The sequence below is a fragment of the Solanum verrucosum genome, unplaced genomic scaffold, assembly GCF_900185275.1.
Source record: "Solanum verrucosum unplaced genomic scaffold, falcon-dt-bn FXZP01000118.1, whole genome shotgun sequence".
In the NCBI taxonomy this organism is placed as follows: Eukaryota; Viridiplantae; Streptophyta; class Magnoliopsida; order Solanales; family Solanaceae; genus Solanum; species Solanum verrucosum.
The window spans coordinates 2,228,221-2,253,669 of record NW_026020568.1 but is presented as its reverse complement, the minus strand read 5'-3'; the positions used below and the strand labels follow the sequence as shown (position 1 = coordinate 2,253,669).

Sequence of the window (25,449 nt, the reverse complement as noted above, 5' to 3'; positions counted from 1 at the left end):
TTTTGATCCAAAATCTATGACCAAACACGAGGTAAGGATAGAGGGGAGCTTACCCGCCCATAACAACATGATCCAATGACTCGGCTATAGTATCAAGTACTAGTTCGGACAAACTAGTTACTTTTGCTTGGACCATATATTTATAATAGGAAATTTATTAAATATGCATACATATTTATTTTCAAATCCAACAGGTATAACGAGAATCTAGCTATAAATTTCAAATTCTAACTCTGCATCTTTCTATACTTATGGAAAGTAAGAAATGTTGAGCTAAGAATTTTGGATTTGCAATATTTTACAGGTAAAAACTGTTTTATATGGATTGGGCCAAAGCCTTTGGTATTTGTAGGGGACCCTGAGATAATAAAGGATGTATTTAACAAGCATACTCTCTATCAAAAGCAAAAATCAACTCCCCTGACCAAGTTGCTGGCACAAGGAATTGTAAGCTATGAAGAGGCCAAATGGGCAAAGCACAGGAAAATTCTCAATCCTGCTTTCCATTTGGAGAAGATAAAGGTATTTTTTTCATCCCTCTCCCTCCCAAAAGCATACTATATTCTCATGCAGGGGCGAAGCTAGGGGGGCAGAAGGGGTTCATTTGAATCCCCTTTGTTGAATGCTAAATTTGTTTATTTTTACTTACGTATGTATAATAGATGTTGAATTCCCTTGGTTTCTCGGTCTGCTCAATTATTAACATTTTAAGCTTTTAAATAAGATAGTCACACAATGCAACAAAAAACTCATCTCCATGACAGTATAAACAAAAATTACTTCGCTTGTATTGATCATCACAAATTCACGATATCATTTTCCCCCCTAGAAGCTCCCCTCCTTTTTGCTCCTTTTGTGACTTGACCCACAATCATATTGTCCGAGCTACTCTCCATTTATCACAAATTCATGATATTGACTCTGCTTTCATTCTGTTTTCTCTCTTATCTTGCAAATATGGACTAAAGCTTTTTGAGGAGATGATATTTTTACAAGATCTGGTTGATTTAACTTGTATTAATGAATGGTTTACAAATTTGTAGGATATGCTTCAAGTAGTTTATTTGAGCTGCAGTGAAATGGTGAGCCAATGGGAGGAGGCTGTCTCAATGAAAGAATCGTCCACTGAACTCGATATATGGCCTTACCTTCAAAGATTGACTAGTGATGTAATTTCTCGCACAGCCTTTGGGAGCAACTATGAAGAAGGTCGAAAGATATTTGAGCTTCAAAAAGAACAAGCTGAGCATGTCAATGAAGTTTTTCGCACCTTATACATTCCGGGATCGAGGTAATACGACGTCGTTTTTCCATAGTTTAAGTTATGTATTACAAAGTTCATCACTAATCAGTTGCTAAATGGTCCCTAGCTAGCTAACATATTTTTAAGTAATGGTTGCTAATCCGTCTTTAAATAGGATCATCGACAAGTTTTTTGTGGATGTTGTACACAGCTAATTCCTATGTTTCTATAGTGCCTGCACTGACAAGTTAAAAATACATTGATAAAGTAAAACTCTTTACACGTGTATATAACTTAAACCCTTCTTTCCCATATCTATATCCGAATATAACAGGAAAAGAAGTTTATAATAGTGATAATATGATGATGATATACATCTTTTTGTGTGTTAAACTAATGTAGGTTTTTGCCAACCAAGAGAAATAGAAGGATGAAGGAGATTGAGAGAGAAGTTCAAGCAACAATTAGGGGAATTATTGATAAAAGAGTGAAGGGAATGAAAGCAGGGAAGGCCAATACTGATGACTTATTAGGCATATTGTTGGAATCCAACTTTAAAGAAATCGAGCAACACGGTAATAAAAATTTTGGTATGACTATAAAAGAGGTTATTGAGGAGTGTAAGGTTTTCTATTTTGCTGGACAAGAGACAACCTCTGTATTGCTTGTATGGACTATGATTTTGTTAAGCAGGCATCCAGACTGGCAAGTTCGCGCTAGAGAAGAGGTTTTGCAAGTCTTTGGAAATGGCATGCCAGAATTTGATGGATTAAATCGCTTGAAAGTTGTAAGTTATTTTGGCTTCTTTACCGGTAGATTAAGGATTTAAACTTGATGAGTTTAAAGTTTACTTTCTTAACATTGAACTCATTTTACTTTTGAAATTTACATGTTAAGAATTTACACACACTCTCCCGTTGTTCCATTTCGTGCGACTCTCTTTTCTTTTAGTTTGTTTCGGAAAGAATGACACATTTCTATTTGTAAATAATTTAATCTTTTACTTTCCATTACCCTTAACACTTTTATAGCCAAAGAAATGTCATGAAATGTTTAAGATCACAAGTATTAGAAGCTAGTTTTCTTTTCTATTTAATTTTGTGCTCAATCAAACAATGAGTATGTGTATGCTTATATCGTTTGTGGAAAATATTAGATTCATCTGAACCCATTCAACATAGGCTCTATCAACATCTTGTTCTATGTTCTTGATTTCCTAATTATTACTATGCTAATTCAGTGCTGAACTCATTTTAACAATAGGTGACAATGATTTTGCACGAGTCATTAAGGCTATATCCACCGGCTAGTGCACTTGGTCGAACCATTACAACTAAAATGAAGCTAGGGGAACTAACTTTACCGGCAGGAGTGATGCTGTCTTTGCCAACAATTTTAGTGCATCATGACAAGGAAATATGGGGCGAAGATGCAACAGAGTTCAAGCCAGAGAGATTCAGTGAAGGCATTTCAAAGGCAACAAAGGGCCAAATGACGTTTTTCCCATTTGGCGCGGGACCTAGGATATGCATTGGACTGAACTTCGCAATGATAGAAGCGAAGATGGCTATGACTATGATTCTGCAACGCTTTGCATTTGAACTATCTCCTTTGTACACTCATGCTCCACAGTCTGTAATAACTATGCAGCCCAAATATGGTGCTCCTCTAGTGTTGCATAGATTGTAAGTTGAGACTTACATGAAATGTCTTACATTGAATTAATAACTATGTCAAACAAGCATTATTAAGTTGATTTGTATTGCAGCTTTGGTCCCTGCTATATCTAAAGAATGGAAATGGCTCAAATATGTCATTGAATTTTGATAAAAGGTTTATCTATATCATCTGTTAAAAGTTTGACTCAATTATGTCATTTTTGTTAAATTAAGTACCTATCCAATATTCATGCCTTTATGAGCCATTTTTTTAACAAATGACATAAATGAGTTTTTTTTTCTCAAAGGTTCATGACCAGGGAATGGGATGTTCATGGTTTAGATAAAAACCAATCCAAACCAAAAGAATTTGAACCAAATCGATTAAATAAACTAGTTTTATTTGAATTTGGTTTGGTTTTGTTTTTGTCACGCCCCGAGCCTACACCCTGGACGTGGCCGGCACTCGAAGACCATTTCTGGTCCCCAAGCGAACCCTCATCCTGGCTGACTCCAAGCGGAATACTAACTTAAGCATACAAGAGCTTAAAACTGAATAAGAGTTTATAAACTCAACTTTATAAATCTTTAACTCAAAAGAAAACTCTGTATAATAGAATATATATACAACTCGCCATAAAAGGCAACTTTAGTCTTCAAAACATTTAACAAAATAAATGAAGAGACTTCTGAAACTCTATTGTCTATCTATGAAGCCTCTAACTGATAAAGATGGAAGCCGGGACAAGACCCACGACCTCCTAACAACTGATACAACTGAAAGGTAAATGAAATCCTCCGGAAGCAAAGAGGCTTGTCATAGCTAACTGGAACTCCCGGATGTATCAACGAATCTCCTGTTGATGATCCTGAATACCTGTGTCTGCATCATAAAAAGATGCAGGCCAAATGGCTCAGTACGTGGAATGTACGAGTATGTAAGCTAGAAAGCTAAACAACATAGGCTAGAAGAAAAACTGGAATAAATTGAATAACTTACCTCTTTTCAAACTTTCTCAACTCAAGGAATACCCAAAACTACTCAAACTTACTCAACTCAGAAGATAGATACTGGACTCAGAGACAGATACTCAACTCAAAGATAGATACTCAACTCAAAGATAGATACTCAACTCAAGATAGATACTCAACTCAAGGATATATACTTAACTCAAGATATATACTTAACTCAAAGATACTTAACTCAAGGATACTCGACTCTTGAATAACTGAACTCAACCTGACTGACTTCTTTCAATATAAGGCAATTTAAAACAAGTGCGATATAAAGAAAGACTGTTTAAAACATGCTATAAACTCTGAGTGTATACAAGGATACAATAAGCCTGAGATGTATATAGAAATACAATTGAACTGATGTATATAAAATACAATAATTTCTGTGTATGAAAATACAATAACTGCTGTGGGAGTTTCTCTAACCGACAACCATCACATAAGAGCTATAGTGATGATACAGCGATCGACCTCACGCTGCCAGAGCATCTTATACCCGGCCAAAGGTATAAGACCTGAACTGCCTAATGGATCCACTAGTCTAATCTGAAAAGGATTCATCTAAAAAGTATGATCCTTTTCTACCCATGGTGGCTAACATGGTTCTATGGGGGCTGTGGGTTCTTTGAACGCTCCCCCAATTCGGTGCTCAATACTACTCCCAAAAATGTACTGGCTCTTATGTTTTTAAAACATATTTATTCCTGCTGATATGAGATAATTACTCAAAAACTAGCCCGAAGGCTCTTTTGGAAATCTCAGTTTCCAACCTTGTTTAAATGTAAAAACATTTCTTTAAAACTTCTTTGGGAATACATAGTTCCCTAATAACTTTGAGAAATGAACTCAACTCTTTACTCTTTACTTTAATTGAAACTCGATACTTTGACTCAACTTGGAACTCTTCATTCTTTACTTAACTTGAGCCTTAAAATGAAGTTAAAACGATCAATGAAGACTCTTGGAAAACCTTAAAGACTTGTTTTGACTTACTTACTTCTAAGCTTGACTTCACTTGACTTGGAAACTAACTTCACTTGACTTTGAAACTAACTTCACTTGACTTTGAAACTAACTTCACTTGACTTGGAAACTAACTTCACTTGATTTGGAAACTAACTTCACTTGACTTTGAAACTAACTTCACTTGACTTGGAAACTAACTTCACTTGACTTTGAAACTAACTTCACTTGACTTGTAGTTTTACTTGACTTTTGGAAGTACCTTGGAGTGTTGGAAACAACTAGGAAACATAGGTATAATACCTAGGAACATGTATAAAAAAAGAAATGGTGAATGAAAGGGAAGGATTGGTGTCCTTGGCACTAGGAGAGGTGCAACAGCCCAGCCCCTTTTTCCCCAAAAATCCGACTTTTTCCCCTTGTTTCTTTCCAATTCTAAACCCTCTCAACCTCAAGGTTTCAGCAGCAACACTTAGAATCATAAAGACCCTTATTATACAATAGATTCAACTCAAAAATCACAGCCAGAAATCTGTACTAAATCAGCAAGAACTTCAACACAACACCACTACAACTTCAACAACCAATAAATCTTCTCTTGGAATTAAAAACGAGTTGGTGTGTGGGGGTATGAACCAACCAACACTAAGGATCATAAAATCCCTCAATATACAATAGGTCACAACTCAAATACACAGCCCAATCCTGTCCCACAACCAACAATAACTTCAACAACACAACTAACAACATCAACAACAACTAACAACTTCAACAACAAATCCAATCTCTTCTCAAATCATAAAAACGAGCTTGGTATGTGGGGGGAAAGGATAAACCCACACTAAAGACTCACATACCTGATTAGGGATCACCCCCGACAAAAATCCACGACGATCCTTAGCTTCTTCTTCTCTTTCTCCTCTTCTTTTCCTCTTCTTTCTCTCTTATCTTCCAAGCCCTAACTCTCACTCTTACTCTCACTCTTTAAAATGGGACAAAAATGATCCAAACATCAGTCTAACACCTCAATATAACCCAAAGAAAAGATTAGGGAAAAGACCAAAATACCCTTAAAATTTTCGGACTAAACAAACTGCACTGTGCGACTGTGCGACTGTGCCAACAACCCAACTTCCAAAGGGCATAAGTCACTCATACGAACTCGGAATCAAGCAAACTCGGCGGCGTTGGAAAGATCATTCCAAGGGCTTTCCAGACATAACTGGAAATTCGCCTAAATCATTTTGATCTAGGAGATACGACTGCTCAAAGTTGACAAAAAACTCACCTTTTTTCCATAGCCAAATTTTCCAGATTCTTTCCAAAATGACTATTTCCAATTCAACTCTTCTTGGAACTCAATGTGCTACACCTAGGGACCTTAACTTAACACTCAAGAAATTTTTTATTCCTCGGTAAAATCCCACTCCACATGAAGGATGGCTCGAGTCTTAGTTCGAAAATTCTCTGGGGTGTTACAGTTTTAGATTTTAAAAAACCGATAGTATTTGATTTGATTTTGATTATGTTTAAAAACTCAAATAAATAACCGAACTGATAAATTATATACATATATTTTATTATTATATATGCATAATATAATATTTTTATAAATAATTTTAAATATCTTATAAATGTTTTCAACAAATTTTATTTATAATTTATTTATGAAAGCTAAAGTGTCCAAGATGAGAACATTTATATTATTGATTTCATGTATATGAGTATTTATTGCAATTCTTGGTGGGACTAGGAATGTCACTGTCTCTTCCTTCTAGGTCAAAATGATAAATTTTGAAGCTTTATTCACATTAAATTCAGTGATCGAAAGTTCTGTAATGTTCATCATTCTAACTATTTTTCATTTTGAATAAATTGTTGTTTGTTTTCCCTCTTTTAAATGAATCATTTTAAAAAATTTGTGTATGGTTAATGACTTAATAAATGAATCAAACTGAAATCGATAACAATCAAACCGATAAATGTATATTGTATTTGATTTTTCCAATTGAGTAAATTTTACACAAATCTCATATTGTTAAGAGCAAATTAAATATATCCCCAGTGGCGGAGTGAGGATTTTTAATAAGAGGGTTCAAAATATGAAAAGTAAACACACGAACTAATGGAAGGGGGTTCGACATCTATTATACATACCTAAAAAATAATTTTAACCATGTATAAATAGTAATATTTTCCGCCGAAGAGGGTTCGAATGAATCCCTAAGTATATTCTACCTCCGCCCCTGATTATCCCTACTCTTTTTCAAATTACAAAAATTCCTTAAATTTGGTGGAATTCAGATACATCCCAAAATGTTCCGATACATCACATTCTAATTTTGGATACATCCTTTTTCAGATACATCAGATATATCATGTACGTCCCGATACATAGCGTAAAGTGATGTATCTGATCGATACATCGCGCAAAGTGATGTATCCGATCAATACATCGCGTAAAGTGATGTATCCAACTGACATGTCACGTAAAGTAACATCTCAATACATCGCGTATGTTCTGATACATTGCAAAGTGATGTATCCGATCGATACATCGCATAAAGTGATGTATCCGACTGATACATCGCGTAAAGTAGAGATTTTTGTAATTTTTTCAGATGATTGGGAATTTTAGAAAATATAGTAAAATAAATTGTGTATTTAAGTCATTTTTCCAATTGAAAAATTGATTAAATTAATTTGATTTTGATCAATAATCGATCCAACCTGACTCGTAAACAGCCTTATAGATGACATATTTGAACGTTTTCTCTTTAAAGAATGGTGAGCTACAAGATAATCTAGTTTATACATAAAGTTGGAACAGATTTTATAAATTCAAGAACTTTTGACCCAAAAATAAATGACGGATTATCTAAACCTCCCTAAATTTGACGTGATTTATTAAGATTTCACCTAAGCTATGAATCATATTAATTACCCTGTCAAATAAGTCAAGTCAATTCGGGGATAGTTAAGACTATTTATAGTTAAGCAAATCTGAATAGAACACACCAAATTTAAGTTCATCGGTCAAAAAAAAAAAGTAAATAGAGAATATAACATTGGCCAAACACTAAAAGTTGAATTTTTTTTTAATTAATATTTTTTTAAAATTTATTTAACACGATAAAATTCCTTTAAAAAAAGAAGAAAAATGAGTATTAAAAAATAAGCATTTGGTGAATGGAAGTTTCAATTCATTTTAAACTTATTTTAAGTTATTTTTAACATTGTCAAACACTTCCTAACTTATTTTAAGTCATTTTGTTTTTACTTATTTTAAGTTATTTTTATATTTGTCAAACACTAAGTCAAAAATGGACTTAAAAGTAGGTTTGACCAACTTTTAAGTCAATTCAAACACCCTTGTAATCTAAATTTAACTTTGAAAATTAGTCAAATTGACTTTCGAAAAGCGCAACATAAAAAATAAAGTGGACAGAGGTGTAGAGAATAGCAGAAGAAATCTATAACCGGAAAACCTTCTGCTAGCCCAAAATTGTTAACTAAGATCAGAAGATTCAACTAAAGAAGAGGAAGTTAAAAAGGAGAGAGTACTATTTTGGATAGGAGAACTTTATTATGGACGAAGATTAATTGATTTGGGTTGAGTTACTCTACAAGAAATATTTATATTGTATAGGGATGCTTCTAGAAATTATTCTAGATACATCTACAAGAAATATGTATATATCTTTATCTTTTAACTATGTAACAAAAATCTAGATATTTCTATATTTTACTATAAATATCTAATTATCTAGAATATCTAAAGTTTTCTTAAGTATAAATATCAAACTCTACAAAATTCTAGAGAGTTCTACTAAATATCAAAGATATTTTTTGTACCTTCAAAAAGTCAATTTTAATTTTTCACAAGAGGGAGTATTAAAACTTCAAACACAATATTATATATAACACATTGAATTCCTTATAGGGGGAAGGAAACATAAAGTAATGGAGATTCTTGCTTACTATTTCTTAGCCTTATTTTTATTAGCAATTACCTTTGTAATATGTGCATGGAGGTTGTTGGACTGGGCATGGTTTAGGCCAAGGAAATTGGAGAAATGCCTTAGAAAACAAGGTCTCAAAGGGAACTCTTACAAATTGATTTATGGAGACATCAAAGAGCTGTCTAAAAGCATTGAAGATGCTGAGTCCAAACCATTGAATGTCTCAGATGATGACTTAACACCCAGAATTCTCCCTTATTTCGTTCAAACAATCAAAAAATACGGTAATTTTTTGTTTTCTTTTCATGTGGTTTTCTCATGTATCTGTTTTAGGGTTTGATTAGTTCGAATTCACATCTGGAGTAAAGTGTACTTTCATTTCAAAGCCCAAACTCGAGATCTTTGATTAAGCTCTTGTTTGACCATAGATTTTGAAGTTGATGCTTGAGAATTCAGTTTTTTAAGTTATGATTTTTTGAACTTAAAGTTGTTTTACTTGGGAATTTTTAAAGTTTTGTGAGTGAAAGTGAAAATTTTCCACCAGATTTTGGAACTTGAGATAGATTTTCAAAGTTTGTTTCAAATATATGGTCAAACAGATATTTGAAGATGTTTTGATCCAAAATCTATGACCAAACGCGAGGTAAGGATAGAGGAGTGCTTACCCGCCCACAACATGATCCAATGACTCAGCTACATTTAGTTTCAAATCCAACAAGTATTACGAGAATCTAGCTATAAATTTCAAATTCTAACTCTGCATCTTTCTATACTTGTGGAAAGTACGAAAAGTTGAGCTAAGAATTATTGGACTTGCAATATTTTACAGGTAAAAACTGTTTTATATGGATTGGGCCAAAGCCTTTGGTAATTGTAGGGAACCCTGAGGTAATAAGGGATGTGTTTAACAAACATGCTCTCTATCAAAAGCCAAAATCAACTCCACTGATTAGGTTGCTGGCACTAGGAATTCTAAGCTATGAAGAGGATAAATGGGCAAAGCATAGGAAAATTCTCAATCCTGCTTTCCATATGGAGAAGATAAAGGTATTTTTTCATTCCTCTCCCTCCCAAAAGCATAATATATTTTCGCGTAGGGCCGAAGCTAGGGGGGCAGAAGGGGTTCATTTGGATCCCCTTTGTTGAAATGTTAAATTTGTTTATTTTTACGTATGTATAGTAGATGTTGAATTTCCTTGATTTCTTGGTGTGTTCAATTATTAACAGTTTAAGCTTTTGAATAAGATAGTCACACAATATGCGACAAAAAACCTCATCTCCATAACAGTATAAACAAAAATTACTTCACTTGTATTGATCATCACAAATTCACGATATCATTACCCCCCTCTATAAGCTCCCCTCCTTTTCGTTCCTTTGGTGACTCGAACCCACAATCCTAGGTTAGAGGTGAGGGGTGCTTACCGTTTGAGTAACTCTCCATTTATCACAAATTTATGATATCGACTCTGCTTTCATTTTGTTTTCCCTCTAGCTTGCAAATATGGCCAAAGTTTTTTTAGGAGACAATATTTCTACAAGATGCAGTTGGTTTAATTTGTATTAATGAGTTGTTTGAAAATGTGTAGGATATGCTTCACGCAGTTCATTTGAGCTGCAGTGAAATGGTGAGTCAATGGGAGGAGGCTGTCTCAATGAAAGAATCATCCACCGAACTCGATATATGGCCTTACCTTCAAAGATTGACTAGTGATGTTATTTCTCGCACAGCCTTTGGAAGCAACTATGAAGAAGGTCGAAAGATATTTGAGCTTCAAAAAGAACAAGCTGAGCATGTCATTGAAGTTTCTCGCACCTTATATATTCCAGGATGGAGGTAATACGACGTCGTTTTTCCATAGTGTATGTATTACAAAGTTCATAACTAATCTGTTGCTAAATGATCCCTAGCTAACATATTTTTTGGTAATGGTTGCTAATCCATCCTTAAATAGGATCATCGACAAGTTTTTGTGGAAGCTGTACGCCGCTAATACCTATGTTTGATGTTTCTATAGCTCCTTCAATGACAAGTTAAAATACATTGATAGAGTAAAAACTATTTACGCGTGTATATAACTTTCCCCGTATCTATATCCAAATATAACAGGAAAAGAAGTTTAAAATAGTGATTATTTGATGATGATATACATGTTTTGTTGTGTTAAAATAATGTAGGTTCTTTCCAACTAAGAGAAACAAAAGGATGAAGGAGATTGAGAGAGAAGTTCAAGCAACAATTAGGGGAATTATTGATAAAAGAGTGAAGGGAATGAAAGCAGGGGAGGCCAATACTGATGACTTATTAGGCATATTGTTGGAATCCAACTTTAAAGAAATCGAGCAACACGGTAACAAGAATTTTGGTATGACTATAAAAGAGGTTATTGAGGAGTGTAAGTTGTTCTATGTTGCTGGACAAGAGACAACCTCTGTATGGCTTGTATGGACTATGATTTTGTTAAGCAGGCATCCAGACTGGCAAGTTCGCGCTAGAGAAGAGGTTTTGCAAGTGTTTGGAGATGGCATGCCAGAATTTGATGGATTAATTCGCTTGAAAGTTGTAAGTTATTTTAGCTTGTTTTCCTTCCTTTTAATTTCCAATTCTCCGCAACACATGGTGTTACTTTTATTTAGCGTCGGATTAAGGATTTAAACTTAGGTTCTTTGCATTGAACTCATTGTTATACACTCTCCCTTTGTTCCATTTTGTGTGAAGGTCTTTTCTTTTAGTTTGTTCAAAAAAGAATGACACATTTAATAATTAACTTTCCAATTACTCTTATGGCCATAGAAATATCATGGAATGTTTATGATCACGAGTTTTAAAAGTCTTTTTTTCTATTTAACTCCATGCCCAATCAAATAGTGAGTATGTGTGTGTTTATATCGTTTGTGGAAAATATTAGATTCATTTGAACCCGTTCGGCATAGGCTCCTCAGTCTTTGGTTCTATGTTCTTGATTTCCTTATTACTATGCTAATTCAATGCTGAATTCATTTTAACAATAGGTGACAATGATTTTGCACGAGTCGTTAAGGCTATATTCACCGGCTAGTGCACTTGGTCGAACCATTACAACTAAAACAAAGCTAGGGGAACTAACTTTACCAGCAGGAGTGATGCTGTCTTTACCAACAATTTTAGTGCATCATGACAAGGAAATATGGGGCGAAGATGCAACAGAGTTCAAGCCAGAGAGATTCAGTGAAGGCATTTCAAAGGCAACAAAGGGCCAAATGACGTTTTTCCCATTTGGCGCGGGACCTAGGATATGCATTGGACTGAACTTCGCAATGATAGAAGCGAAGATGGCTATGGCTATGATTCTGCAACGCTTCGCGTTTGAACTATCTCCTTCGTACACTCATGCTCCACAGTCTGTAATAACTATGCAACCCAAATATGGTGCTCCTCTAATGTTGCATAAATTGTAAGTTGAGACTTATATGAAATGCGTTGCATTGAATTAATATCTATGTCAAACAAGCATAATTAAGTTAATATATATTGCAGCTTTGGTCTCTGCTTTCATTCGATCATAGGATATATCTAATGAATGGAAAAGGCTCAAATATGTCATCGAACTTTGAAAAAAGGTTCATCTATGTCATGGAAACTTTGAAAAAAGGTTCATCTATGTCAATGTCACCCGTTAAAAGTTTAGTTCAACTATATACCATTTTTCGTTAAATTAAGTACCTATCCATGTCATTATGAGTCAAATTTTAACGAATGACATAACTGAGTCTTTTTTCAAAGGTCGATGACTATAGTGTTCATGGTTTGGATAAAAAACGTACCAAACCGATTAAATAAATTGATGTTATTTGGATTTTGGTTTGGTTTTAGATTTTCAAAAACCGATAGTATTTGGTTTTGTTTAAAAAACCCGAAGAAATAACCAAACTAATAAATTATATACATATATTTTATTATTGTACATGCATAATATATTATTTTTATAAATAATTTTATATATCTTATAAATGTTTTCAACAAATTTTATTTATAATTTATTTATGAAAGCTAAAACGCCCATGATGAGAACATTTATCTTTTTTATTTCATGTTTATGAGTATCTATCGCAATTCTTGGTGAGACTAGGAATGTCATTGTCTCTTCCTTCTAGGCCAAAATGGTGAATTTTGAAGATTTATTCACAGTTAATTCAATGATCGAAAGTTTTGTAATGTTAATCATTCTAACTATTATTTTTCGTTTTGAATGAATTGTTGTCTTTTCTCTCTTTTGAATGAATCATTTTTTAAATTTTGTGTATGGTTAATGACCGAATAACCAAATCGAACCGAATTATATTTGGTTTTGATAATTTAAAAATCAATTAAATTAGATTAATTTTGATCAATAACCGATCCAACCCGACCCCTGAACACCCCTATAGATGACATATTTGAACGTTTTCTTTTTAAAGAATGGTGAGCTACAAGATAATCTAGTTTATACATAATGTCGGAACTGGTTATATAAATTCAAAAACTTTTGACCCAAAAATAAATGACTGATTATTTAAACCTCCGTAAATTTGACGTGTTTTACTAGGATTTTCACCTAAGCTATCAATCGTATTAATTACCCTATCAAATAAGTCAAGTTAATTTGGGGATACAAGACTATTTATAGTTAAGTAAATCTGAATAGAACACGCCAAATTAAAGTTTATCGGTCAAAAAACATAAAAATAAATAGAGAATATAGCATTGGTCAAACACTAAAAAATATTGATTTTTTTAATTAATATTTTTTAAAATTTTATTCAACACAAGTAAAATTCCCAAGAAAGAAGAAAAATGAGTATTCAAAAATAAGCATTTGGTGAATGGAAGTTTTGTTTGCCACAACTCACAGGAAGCGTTATTTTCGCAAACTCGCACCATTATTTACATGCATGCATAAATTATGAGTCTCACAATTATACTACAGTTCTAATTGGGTCCCACCATGCTGCCATCGTTTGCTGTTTTAGCTTATACATCAGGCATAAGCTGGTGTACCTTGTGTCAATAGGGGAAAAAAACGTTTGCGATTCTCAAGTACTATTTCTCTCCCTTATAAAAGACTTTTCCCGCTACTCAACTTCTCAGTTCCCTCTTCTCTCTGTTTCTAGAGAAAGTGAAACAACTGCTGCTGAGCGTTTGGCCCCTCTCTCTCGCCGGAGAATCGGAGGCTCTTCGTTTTCCGGTAAACAACGAGAACTCCTCCTCCGTGTTTTTTTCCGTCCAATTTATGTACAATTTTTTTTGTTTAAAAGTTAGTTTTATGATAGGAATGTATGATCAGTCGTTCTAGTTGATTATAAATTTTTGTGTTTCCCGATTTTTACCGCCGACTGTAAAGATTTCGTCCGGTGATTGTCCGAGAGGAAGTTTTGGAACAAAAGAGCCAAATTGAGATTCTCTCATCGTTCATGTTTTTTTTGTGTGTGTATGATATGAGCTGTTTCTAAGCAAGTGTTATGAACTTGTATCGAAGGTTTTGTTCTTCGATTGCAAAAAAAATAGGTGATTAGAATTACCGAGCTCTGACAAGTATAATCATAGAGACATGTCTGCAGATTCGATGCACAATCCAAGCTTAAATGAGGAAGGTATTTGTGTTTCCTAGTGTATATTTTTTTCTGCCATAATATCTTTGATAGACTGTTATCTGGCTGGATTTTTTTTGCTTGGGGTCAAATGCCTCAGCTAAGCCTCAATATACAGTGTAACTTAAGTGATATTTTGCCTCAGCAGAGCCTCAATATACAGTGTAACCTAAGTGAAATTTCCCAAGTTTTTTTATATAGTTGTTCTCATGACCTTTATTTGAGTGATGCATTACGCCTAGAGGCTAGTGTTATCCTGTATATGAAACATGGTATGATTTGCATTGTCCAATGGCGAAGCCTGAATATTCACTCGGGGCATTAAAAAATATAAAGAAGTAAACATACAAAGAAGTCAGGGGAGTTAACAACTGCTATATTTGCGGTGCGTTTTTTCTGCCCATGGCATTGTCAACTTTGCTGTTTAGTAATGTAATGTTTCTATTTTTGGTAGTTGTTCACACAGCAGAAGTTTTCAATATGGTGAAACAAGAACAAATGGATGTAGTTACTGAAAAAGAGTGGGAGTATCGTGCATTGAAGGCAAGGATAGAAGAAAGGAAAAAAGACCGCAAGAAGAAACAAGAGGACAGACCAACTTTAATGTGGGAGACTTGGGAAGAAACATATGACAAATGGCTTGTGAAACACTTCGCAGATGATTTGGATAATCAGAATGAGTTTTTGTGTGAAACGGCGGAGCCATCATCAGATATGATTGTGCCATTGTTCAGGTACCAGAAGGAGTGGTTGTTTTGGGCACTTAAGCAAGAAGAATCTTCATCCAAAGGGGGTATTCTTGCTGATGAGATGGGAATGGGGAAGACTATCCAAGCGATAGCACTTGTGCTTGCTAAACGGGAATTAGGGAAAACAATTAGCAAATCTAGTTTATTGTCATCTTCATCCAGTACTAAGCAAGAACTCTCAGCAGTAAAAGGCACTCTTATCTTATGTCCTATGGTTGCTGTCCTTCAGTGGGTTACTGAGATCAATCGATGCACCATTGAAGGTAGCAACAAAATTCTTGTGTATCATGGTTCCAACAGAAGGAAACTTAGCCACGATATTGAAGAATATGATTTTGTCATCACCACATACTCCACTGTTGAGGCTGAATATAGGAAATATGTCATGCAGCCGAAACAAAAGTGCGAGTGGTGTGGCAAAGCATATTATGAAGAAAAGTTGCCCATTCACCAGAAGAGGTTTTGTGGACCAGATGGTGTTAAAACTGCCAAGCAGTCAAAGAAGCAGAGGAAGAAGTTAAAACTTGACGAGGAATTGTTGATGCAGAAAACAGATTCTACTGAGTCAGAGACTTATTTGCAGATAACAGATTATATGGAGTCAGAGACGAATGTGCAGGAAGAAGGTTCTACCCCGGAGACTGATATGAAGAAAATGGGTCGTAGGAAGTACATGAAGCGTAGTAGCATGGCAGAAGAAGGAAAAAATGATGGTTCTATGGATAATTCATCCAGTGTAAATCAAGATTTGCCACAGAGGAAGTCAATTTTGCATTCAGTGAAGTGGGATCGCATCATCTTGGATGAGGTAAGTCACGCCTTTGCATATCATGTGCACTTGTATATGTTGTTGCTTTCTTCAATTATCATTATGTCATAGTTTTTATTTGTTAGTATTATATGAGAGTGAAAATGGTTAGTTTCCTAATGATTCATTTGATATAAATACTAGTATTTTCCTCACAGATGATCAAGTTATTTACAAATGCTTAAGAGTGAGGAACATTGATATCTGTAGTGCTATCTTAAGGACTTAGAATGTGAAGTACTATATGGTTTATGCAGTCTGCGGAAACACTATTGTAACTGTTGAGTAATATAGATGAATGTACCTACCTACCTCTAGGATGTTTCAGCTCATTGACATTTAATTAGCAGTATGAACGAAAATATCCTGATGCTCATGGTTATGCTCAATTGCTCAGGTGAAATATTATCTGCAATTTTGGTTTGATTTCTATCTTCTATTCTTGTAATGAATCCGAACATTCTGTTCTCTCGGTTCCTACTGAATGCTGTTGTATACTTGTATTTGATTTGTAGTGTGTGCCTGTCCCAATCATCTCACTGCGTTCAGAATTTCATAATTGCATGTGATACAAAATCTTGTCTGCAATGTTTCAACTCATTTCACTTATCTGATACAGGCTCATTATGTAAAAGATAGGCGCTGCAACACGACAAAAGCTACTCTTAGTTTGAAATCTTCTTATAAGTGGGCCTTAAGTGGTACTCCGATTCAGAATCTTGTTGGAGAATTGTATTCACTTGTAAGTTCAACTTTTGCTGGTTATTGTCTTCCAAATGTTTGTGTTATGAGATTAATTAAATGCTTTACTTTTGCACAGGTCCGTTTCCTACAAATAGTACCCTACTCTTTTTACTTTTGCAAGGACTGTGATTGCAGAACACTTGACTATAGGTAGTAATGCTTCACCTATCTTTGTACCTACCCCCTAGGGTTAAAGAAGTATGCTGCTCTAAATTTAATTTATAATTTATCTGTTCTTCCTTTTGCTCTTCGGCAATTGTCGTCTGAAACTTTTTATATTGTATATCCTTTGATAACTTTTGTCTTGCAGCTCTACATCCGAGTGCCCACAATGCCCCCACAAATCAGTACGGCACTTTTGCTGGTGGAACAGAGTAAGCTACAAATTTGATTATTCAAACTTTTGAGGCTTTATTATTGCCAAAAATAAATATAGTGCTGACATGGTGAGATTGATGCATCTTCTCTTTCTAGTACATTGCTACACCTATAAAACGTGAAGGAAGTTATGGGAGTGGTAGAGATGCGATGTTCCTTTTGAAGCATAAAATTCTAAAAAGCATCCTTCTAAGGCGTAGTAAAAAAGGAAGAGCTGCTGATCTTGCTCTTCCTCTTAAAATTGTAAGTTTTGTCGGGCAGTAATGTAGTCTGCTTTAATCTGATATTCTCTTTCCAGCTTATTTATTGGTTGTATATGGTTTCAGGTTACTTTGAGAAAAGATTCTTTGGATGTCATAGAAGAAGACTACTACACGTCATTGTACAATAAAAGCCAGGCACAATTTAATACGTATGCTATCTATCCTGTATATGCTGTTCCAACCTTCTCTTTCTTGGTGACTGTTCTTGTTTGTCTGTGGTTCCTCAGTTTTGTGTCACCCCTATGTAGTGTTTCCCTATTGATGTTGTATCATGAGGCTGGCTGATTGATTTTGTCTTCTTGTCTTATGTGTTGACTACTCTCCTGGAGTATGTTCTGGAACATATTGCTTCCATTTCTTGTAATATTGATGATTTAAGATCGCATGCTTTCATTTCCCTTCCAATGTGTTAGATCATGAAATATTGCTATCATCTGATTGCATTTATCCCCCCTCCCCCTCCCCTCTTTCTCTTTCTCTCTCATTGTGTCTGTCTCTCTGTCAGTTTGTTTCTTTTTCTTCCTTTCTCATTTCTTCTCCTTACCTTTCTTCTCTCCTCTTCTCTTTGTCACCGTGAATTTTTTCCTTAATTATTTTTACCTTGCCAAATGGTTAAAAAGAGATAAAAGACAATTTTAGCTTTAATTATATTTTTCCCTGTTGTGTTTTGTTGCAGTTATGTTAAAGGTGGAACATTGATGAATAACTATGCACACATTTTTGAGCTGCTTACACGCCTACGGCAGGTACCAAGATGATGTATAAATGCTTGAGATGCCAAAATGTTCTTGATAATTGTAATGTACACCTTCATTCATATACTTGTTCGTTCTGATTGACTAGTTATTATCTGCCTCTCAATTTGATCTACCATGCACACTCTGCACCTTTTTATCTACAATCTCGATGTGATTTTCTTCCTTGCAAATGTTTTCACATTCAGCTACTTATCCTTCGTTTTTTCTTCAACTTATTTTGTATAAATACATAGGCAGACGTTGTGCAAGTTCTTTAATCTTTACTTTTTCTTTTTAATACTCGGCAACTTCTTTCATATTCACCTCTTTTTTTCCTATCCCATTTTCTGGTGTAGTTTTATAACCCTTCTGGTATTACATTATTTTTTGTTAAATTTTAGAAGTGATAACTTTGGAATGTTGAATGCGTACTTGGATGATAGCTTGTTTTTTGCTGTTTAAATTTTTTGAAGTGGTTAACTTGGTATGGTTGAATGTGTATTTGGATGATAGCTTAATGGATAGTCAATACAATTTTTCATGGGAATTTAGGGACCACGAAATTAATCTGCACTCTATCAAAGTGTAGACTGGAGCATAGATTGGATTGCAGAACTTATCTGATGTGTAAATCAGCTTATCTGATGAGCCCTAAAGGTTATTTTAGCATATTCATTTTCTCTGAAGTTTTGTTGTCCTAGTCTCTTTTGTGAACATAATTTTGAAGTGCCTGCCCTTCTTTATCATGCTTCACCCCAGGTAATCATTTCGGTTTTTGTCACTTGTTACATGCTGTTGGTATTCACTTTTCTTTTTGCATCTTCCAATCATGCCTCTTGAATAACAGGCTTTAAAATATCAGTTGAAACTTGTAATAAAGTAGGCAACTATCTAAAATATGCATGTGTGTGTTTTATTACTGGTCCATCTTCAGCCAAATTTTTATGCGGTAAATGTTTGATTGATGTCTTTTCTTTAATCGGCAGGCAGTTGATCATCCTTATCTTGTGGTGTACTCGAGTACTGCTTTGGCTAAAATGTCAAACTCTGGAAATGTTGAGCAACCTTGTGGCTTATGTCATGATGCAGTAGGAGATCCAGCTGTGAGTTTATACACCCCCCACCCCCCCCAAAAAAAAAAAAAAAAAAAAGAAAAAAGAAAAGATAAAGGAAGAGAATCTTCAGCTACTCCATCTGTTATTTCCATTTTGCCAGAAACCTATTGAAGTTCATGATTATCTGGGGGAGCATTTTCCCAGTGCACCAAAAACATTTTTTCCAGAGTGTGCTTTTTATTATCCTTTGAATAGCTAAAAGCATTTTATCGAACTCTTCTGGTGGCATGCCAGGGGCGGCTCAACGTAACTGGGGGCCTAAAGCGAAATTTTCTTTGAGGCCTAAAAAATTTCATACATATTTATTTAAAAATTATTTTTCTAATTGTTTAGATGCACATTATTACTTCAACTTTTTAATAGATGATTTATTTGAGTACTTTTTAAAAAAAATTTAATTAATTTTAGAAGATTTTATCAATTCAATGCTGAAAAATATCCTTTTACTAAAGCAATCATTATATGAATTGTTAACATAATTCTCTAAGGAATAAGTTGACAAACTTTAAGCAAAATAAGAGTTAGAACCATAAAATCTGATTCAAGACGTTGATAACTTGATATACCTAACTTTGATTGAAAATATAAGTAAAAAAAAATTGCGATTCACTTTGTTCAACACTGTTCGACTTATGATTCAGATTTCTGATAGAGTATTACTTTAACTTATCAAGGATTTGAAGAAAAAGAGTGAAAAAGGAGTTTTAAAATAAATAAATAATGTGAATGTCAGAAATGTATTAAGACAAAACAACATTTTCTTGATTTCTTCTATTTGAGTGGAGTTAAGGATTATAAAATAATTTATTATAAATAATTATTGTTTTTATAAAAATAAAAACACATAATTTGTTCTTGGTAAAAATTTGAGGCCTCCCAAAATTGGGGGCCTAAGGCATGTGCCTAAATTTTTCTAAGCAAGAGCCGCCCCTGTGGCATGCTAAAAGTCCTTGATTGTCATCTCTTTTGATTGTTGCAGGTTACTTCTTGCATGCATGTCTTTTGCAAGACGTGTTTGATAGACTTTGCTGCAAGTGTTAGACAAGTGCCATGCCCTCTGTGTTCTGAACTAATTACAGTTGACTTCACTGTAAATATTGATAAGGTGGATCAGAATTCTAAACAGACTCTCAAAGGGTTTAGATCCTCAAGTATACTGAACAGAATTCAGCTAGACAATTTCCAGTCCAGCACTAAAATAGATGCTTTGGTATGAAATTACCTTTCTCCTCTATGATATTTTCCTCGAGCTGTTTTTTTTTTTGCATTGTAGTTTTTAAACTTCTCACAATCAGCATGCAGGTGTCATACCACAAGATGTAAAGACAGTGAGCCACTAGTTATAATTGTAGGGCTTACAGTCATCTTAATTACTGGAATTAGCTTATGATGCTGTACATTTATGTATATGCTTTTGCATTGATGCTAACCAACATATTCTTGTCAATTTAGTAGTGTTTCAACCTGGCATATAATTTGAAGCTTATGGAGTAAATATTTTCCCGCTTTGAAGTGCACAAAGATGGAGGAATCTCATTCTTATCATTTTCTATTCAGATTGATCTTTAAATCTTCTATTATTATTTTGCGTAGTATAGCTACAACACCATTATTTTGGTACTCTCTTTGTTTCAATTTATGTGACAGTCTTTTCTAATTGGGACTACACTAGAATTTGACATCAATTCCCTAGTAGTATTATGTTCAACCATGAGTTTTCAAACATTTATTTCACTCAAATACTCAAACTCAAGTTTGATGTGATATTTTTTACTTAGACTTTTCAACCTTTAATTTATATTTCTTCCATTTCTATTGATTAATAAAAGTGAAATTATATTGGCATCTCAAAACTTAGTATCCAATACAAAGATCCATCTTGAGATTCAATGTGAGAGGTTGTGTGTGAAGTACCCGAGTGGTTCTCATTGCTTGTTTTTATTAATTCCAGAGGGAAGAAATTAGGTTCATGATTGAAAGAGATGGTTCTGCAAAAGGAATAGTTTTCAGCCAGTTCACATCGTTTTTGGATTTGATACACTATTCTCTTCAGAAGGTAAGAGAAAAAGATAGCTTAGCTCCTTTCCTACTTTTCCCTCCTTTATTTTTGAAAACAAGAAAAGCTCACCTTGTGTATTTTTCAGTCGGGCATCAATTGTGTTCAATTAGTCGGATCTATGTCTATTGACGCAAGAGCTGCAGCAGTTACCAAATTTACTGAGGATCCAGATTGCAGGATATTTCTTATGAGCTTAAAAGCTGGAAGTGTTGCACTCAATCTTACGGTTGCATCACAGGTAGGATGTCTCGTTCATTTCTGTCTAGATCAGATGTGGTAACATTTTCCAGATCTCCTGTTATAATTCGTTCAACATATTCCGACTTCACTTGAAGAACCAACTTAATTACCATTATCGCATGTATCTATATGTTGGATAAGTGCCCAATTCATGTCATGATAGGTGGCTTCTCTTGCCTATGCTAGGTTTTCATGATGGATCCTTGGTGGAATCCTGCTGTGGAGCGCCAAGCACAAGACCGAATTCATCGAATAGGGCAATATAAACCCGTCAGGTCTGTTTTGCATTTCTTGTACTTTTTATGTCATTGAGTGGAGCTTATTTTTTCTTTTCTCATTTCTAGGATTGTAAGATTTGTGATTGAAAATACAGTTGAAGAGAAGATCTTAAAGTTACAGGAGAAGAAGGAACTTGTTTTTGAAGGGTAAGTGAGTTTTTCTTGTAGTAGATGGTTGTATTTGTGTTCTGCTAAGAAATAGGAGATTAGTTGTAAGTTGAAGGGATTTTTAAATGCATTATTTGTTGGAGAAGTCTCTAGAAATTATCTTTGTGAAGTAATTTTCTTTAAAATTCTGTAACTATTAGGTGCGACTCTTGATGAGAATCATTATCTTCCACCATGTAGGTCAAGGGTTCAAATATATGCACAAGTAGCTTCCCCTTCCCCTTCCGCTTTGTGAATTTACAGCTCATCCTACTTATCAACATTGTTTCCCTGTGCTGATTTCACAATCAATTCTTTGCTATAACAGTTGTTTGTAAAATCACTGTGCAACTTCCTTCTTCATCTATGATTTTCCTTGCAGTAGAGTAATTATGAGAGATGGCACTCATCAGTTTAATTCTAACTAGAGAAGGCCATCTCAAAGCGGCTGGAAGCTGCCCCATTTTCTTACTTGCTCTAGGGTGGAGTTAGGTTTCGAGGGGGTTCAAGTCCTAGTCAGAATAAGGAAAAACGAGGGTTTTTGGTTGTATATAAACTACTGAAATTTCCTTGTATTAAGGGAAAAAATTACTCTAGTGGCAAAGGGGTTCACAAAATTGCACTAATTCATAGGTTCAATTCCAAATTGTTTCCTATTGTGTTGCTCACTAGCTTCTTGCTTCAGTGTATGGACACATAACACATTACATAAGTCCTAACTTGCTTCCCTAGTTGTAAACAACATCACTTTACATGCCAGAATATCTTGTAATGCCATATTCTACATCTTGTGTTCTCCACAAATTATTGATTTATCTTTGGAAAATGATATCATATCTTGAGTTCTCTTCGGAAAACTGGAAAATGCCAGTCAAGTTGTTGAGCTTTACTTGGACAAGTTGGCTTGTATGTTTGAAGTGTCTCAGACTTCCTGTCGGGTCTGGTGGTTGTTATAAAATCTTGCCAAGATTTGGGAGCTGTTGAAGTTGGTGTGGCTGTTGTATGCTCTTTGCTTACTCTTGTTGCAAGCCAAATAGTTCTGCCATCTTCATTCGTATACTGCTGTTAGGCAGTGTCAAGAATAATTTTTTATATTACCCACTCCCACTGTATTTAGCTCTTTTTCTACCTCACCCCTTCCACCCTATGCAATAATTAGAAAAAAAGTTCAGAAATAATTGATGAGAAAAACCATTTGATGATTTTCTCATTCAATGATTCAAATAATTTCCAGATATAAACTCTATGATGATTTTCTAAACATGTCAGAGCACCTTTTTGTTTTACATTTGCTTTCTATATGCTGTCTCTCTCCATTCCCAAACACACCAAAACATTCCTCCTTTTTTACCTCGACATACTTAAGTTTCTATTGCTATTGCAGGACAATTGGTGGCTCTTCAGAGGCCTTTGCAAAGCTAACTGAAGCAGACTTGAAATTCTTGTTTACAACTTAAATTGGTTGATATTTTGCTCTTTAGTTCAAGAAGCAGATTCACTTGTATTTTTTGCTTTTAGAACAAAGTTTGTTCATAGACTAGTCGTCTGCTGCCCATGATATGTAGATATACTTCTGAATTTAGCCATATCCCTGTTGGATTGTCCAGGAAATGTCGCTTTGCATCACCATCATTAGCTTATGATCTTATTCCAGTCAAAGAGTGAACAATTAACTAAATCTGGGCAGAGTATCTATGTGGTTCTCTTTTCAGCACAATCAAATTTCTGATTTCTTGGCACTGTTCATTTCTAGTAATCTAATATTTTGATTATATCTATAATTAATGTTACCAAACGACTTTAGCATAACCCTTATATAACTGATCCTATTCTTGTTGATGTTCTCATGCTTCAGTTAGCATCATCGAGATGGCTCTTTCAAGTTACTTTTGGAAAAGTTATAAGCATCTTCATATTTATATATAAACTCTGCCACCTGTGCAGGTGGCTTGAGCATAACCCTTGGTACAGCGGTAGACTTTGAGCATTCTAATTACTCAGCATATCCTAAAATAATTCTCTTTTATTATTTTCCTAATCTTCCTTTTTGTGTGCCTTATTTTGCGAATTGCGACGCACCATATTCGATCGAGTAACATTCGGTACTGAAGGATACATCTCTTTCCAGTTTTATGTTGGCAAGAGTACTTTTAATTAAATAGTAAGAGGTACATCAATGGTGTTACACTATCAACTCAGTGTAAGAAGTAGAGTGAATTAACATATAACTCTTGGTTGTCAAAGAAAGAGTTCAGAATGATTAGATGTTTGTAGAAGTTATTGGTACAAAAACTCTATGGTTGTGGATTGAGTTACTAAGAGATTAGGCCTAACCCATCGGTGCCCCCTAAACTTGGCACGATCTTTCACTTAGACACCTTAACTAGACTTTGTTCATTTTAGACACCTCATGTCACGCCCAACTGTGTCAATTTGACACTTTCTGTTGAGATGGCATAGCAAGTGTGATACACTCACTAGACGCGCGTGAGAGCCTCATTTTACCAAATTTTAATTATTTTTTTTTCTTCTTCTTCTTCCTCATTTTTTGGCTACCATTTTCCAAGCTTAAACTCTTTCCATGGTGAAATAAATTTGACGATGTCACAAACAAAAAGTGAATTCTAGTGCCCATAAATCTAAGCTTAAATACTTTCACTTATTTTGTTGTCCTTCTTCCTCCTCAAAATAATTTGAGAAAATCAACATAAATTTCAAGAAGAAAAAAACACTCAAAAATGGCAAGAAATCATATTTTCAATTATCAAATCCTACATTTGGTGGGGGAGGGTCGGGGGTGGTGGTGGGTGGAGAAGAAAATCTAAGTGAGAGAGAGGGGTTGGGGTTTGAGGTGGAGGTGGGTAGTAGAGAAGACAATTTGGGGGTGGTGTGGGTATAATTTTCTTTTTATTAAAAGTGTTTTTTTAAAAAAATTATTTAGTTAAAGAAATGACACATGTCAATGAGTCATTGTTAGTTTTTTTCCTACTCAAGATTCATCATTTAATAAATTTTTTTATATATATATATGCCACGTGTCTTTATTTAATTCGTCACTTTGACACATCATCAGTGAGTGTTTTACACACACCTTACAAATTTGGCAGATTGTCGAAAAAGTGTCAAATTGACACAGTTGGGCGTGACATGAGGTGTCTAAAATGAACAAAGTCCAGTTAAGGTGTCTAAGTGAAAGATCGTGCCAAGTTTAGGGGGCCACCGATGAATTAGCCCAAGAGATCATCATTCAATATCTTATATGGGCACTGTTCATATGGATACCATGTCATTTCAGAATATTTAGTTTTTTTTAGTGGGAATTAGGAACTTTTTTGAATGTTCTCTACATTGAAAAAAATGGTTTTCAGCTTAAAGTTCAGGAAATGATCTCAATTTAAGGATTTTGACTAGATTTTTTTTAAAAAAAAAGGGAAATAAAGTAAGTTTATCCTTTCAGTTTGACTTGTTTTTCACTAGGACT

At 34.6% G+C, this 25,449-nt stretch overlaps 3 protein-coding genes across 3 annotated transcripts in view; all 3 read left to right on the top strand.

The window, feature by feature from the left end:
• The window catches only part of LOC125810494 (cytochrome P450 CYP72A219-like), a 58,715-nt gene extending 55,716 nt beyond the window's left edge, over positions 1-2,999 (top strand). The window contains exons 2-5 of the mRNA XM_049489965.1: positions 305-522; positions 1,044-1,291; positions 1,646-2,030; positions 2,507-2,999. Coding sequence (XP_049345922.1) covers positions 305-522; positions 1,044-1,291; positions 1,646-2,030; positions 2,507-2,932 — 1,277 coding nt within the window. The 3' untranslated portion in view covers positions 2,933-2,999. The remainder of the gene's footprint in view (positions 1-304; positions 523-1,043; positions 1,292-1,645; positions 2,031-2,506) is intronic.
• On the top strand, positions 400-12,281 carry LOC125810462 (cytochrome P450 CYP72A219-like). Its single transcript, XM_049489938.1, has 4 exons — positions 400-522; positions 10,433-10,680; positions 11,022-11,406; positions 11,856-12,281. The coding sequence occupies exons 2-4, from the start codon at positions 10,436-10,438 to the stop codon at positions 12,279-12,281; spliced, it is 1,056 nt and encodes a 351-aa protein (XP_049345895.1). The 5' UTR covers positions 400-522; positions 10,433-10,435.
• A 1,732-nt stretch (positions 12,282-14,013) lies between these two features.
• Positions 14,014-23,510, top strand: LOC125810487 (DNA repair protein RAD16-like). Its single transcript, XM_049489956.1, has 15 exons — positions 14,014-14,047; positions 14,905-16,007; positions 16,627-16,749; positions 16,828-16,901; positions 17,062-17,125; positions 17,226-17,372; positions 17,456-17,541; positions 18,069-18,138; positions 19,116-19,232; positions 20,224-20,454; positions 21,196-21,300; positions 21,389-21,541; positions 21,730-21,818; positions 21,888-21,968; positions 23,353-23,510. The coding sequence occupies exons 2-15, from the start codon at positions 14,931-14,933 to the stop codon at positions 23,423-23,425; spliced, it is 2,490 nt and encodes an 829-aa protein (XP_049345913.1). The 5' UTR covers positions 14,014-14,047; positions 14,905-14,930; the 3' UTR covers positions 23,426-23,510.
• The last annotated feature ends 1,939 nt before the right edge of the window (positions 23,511-25,449 follow it).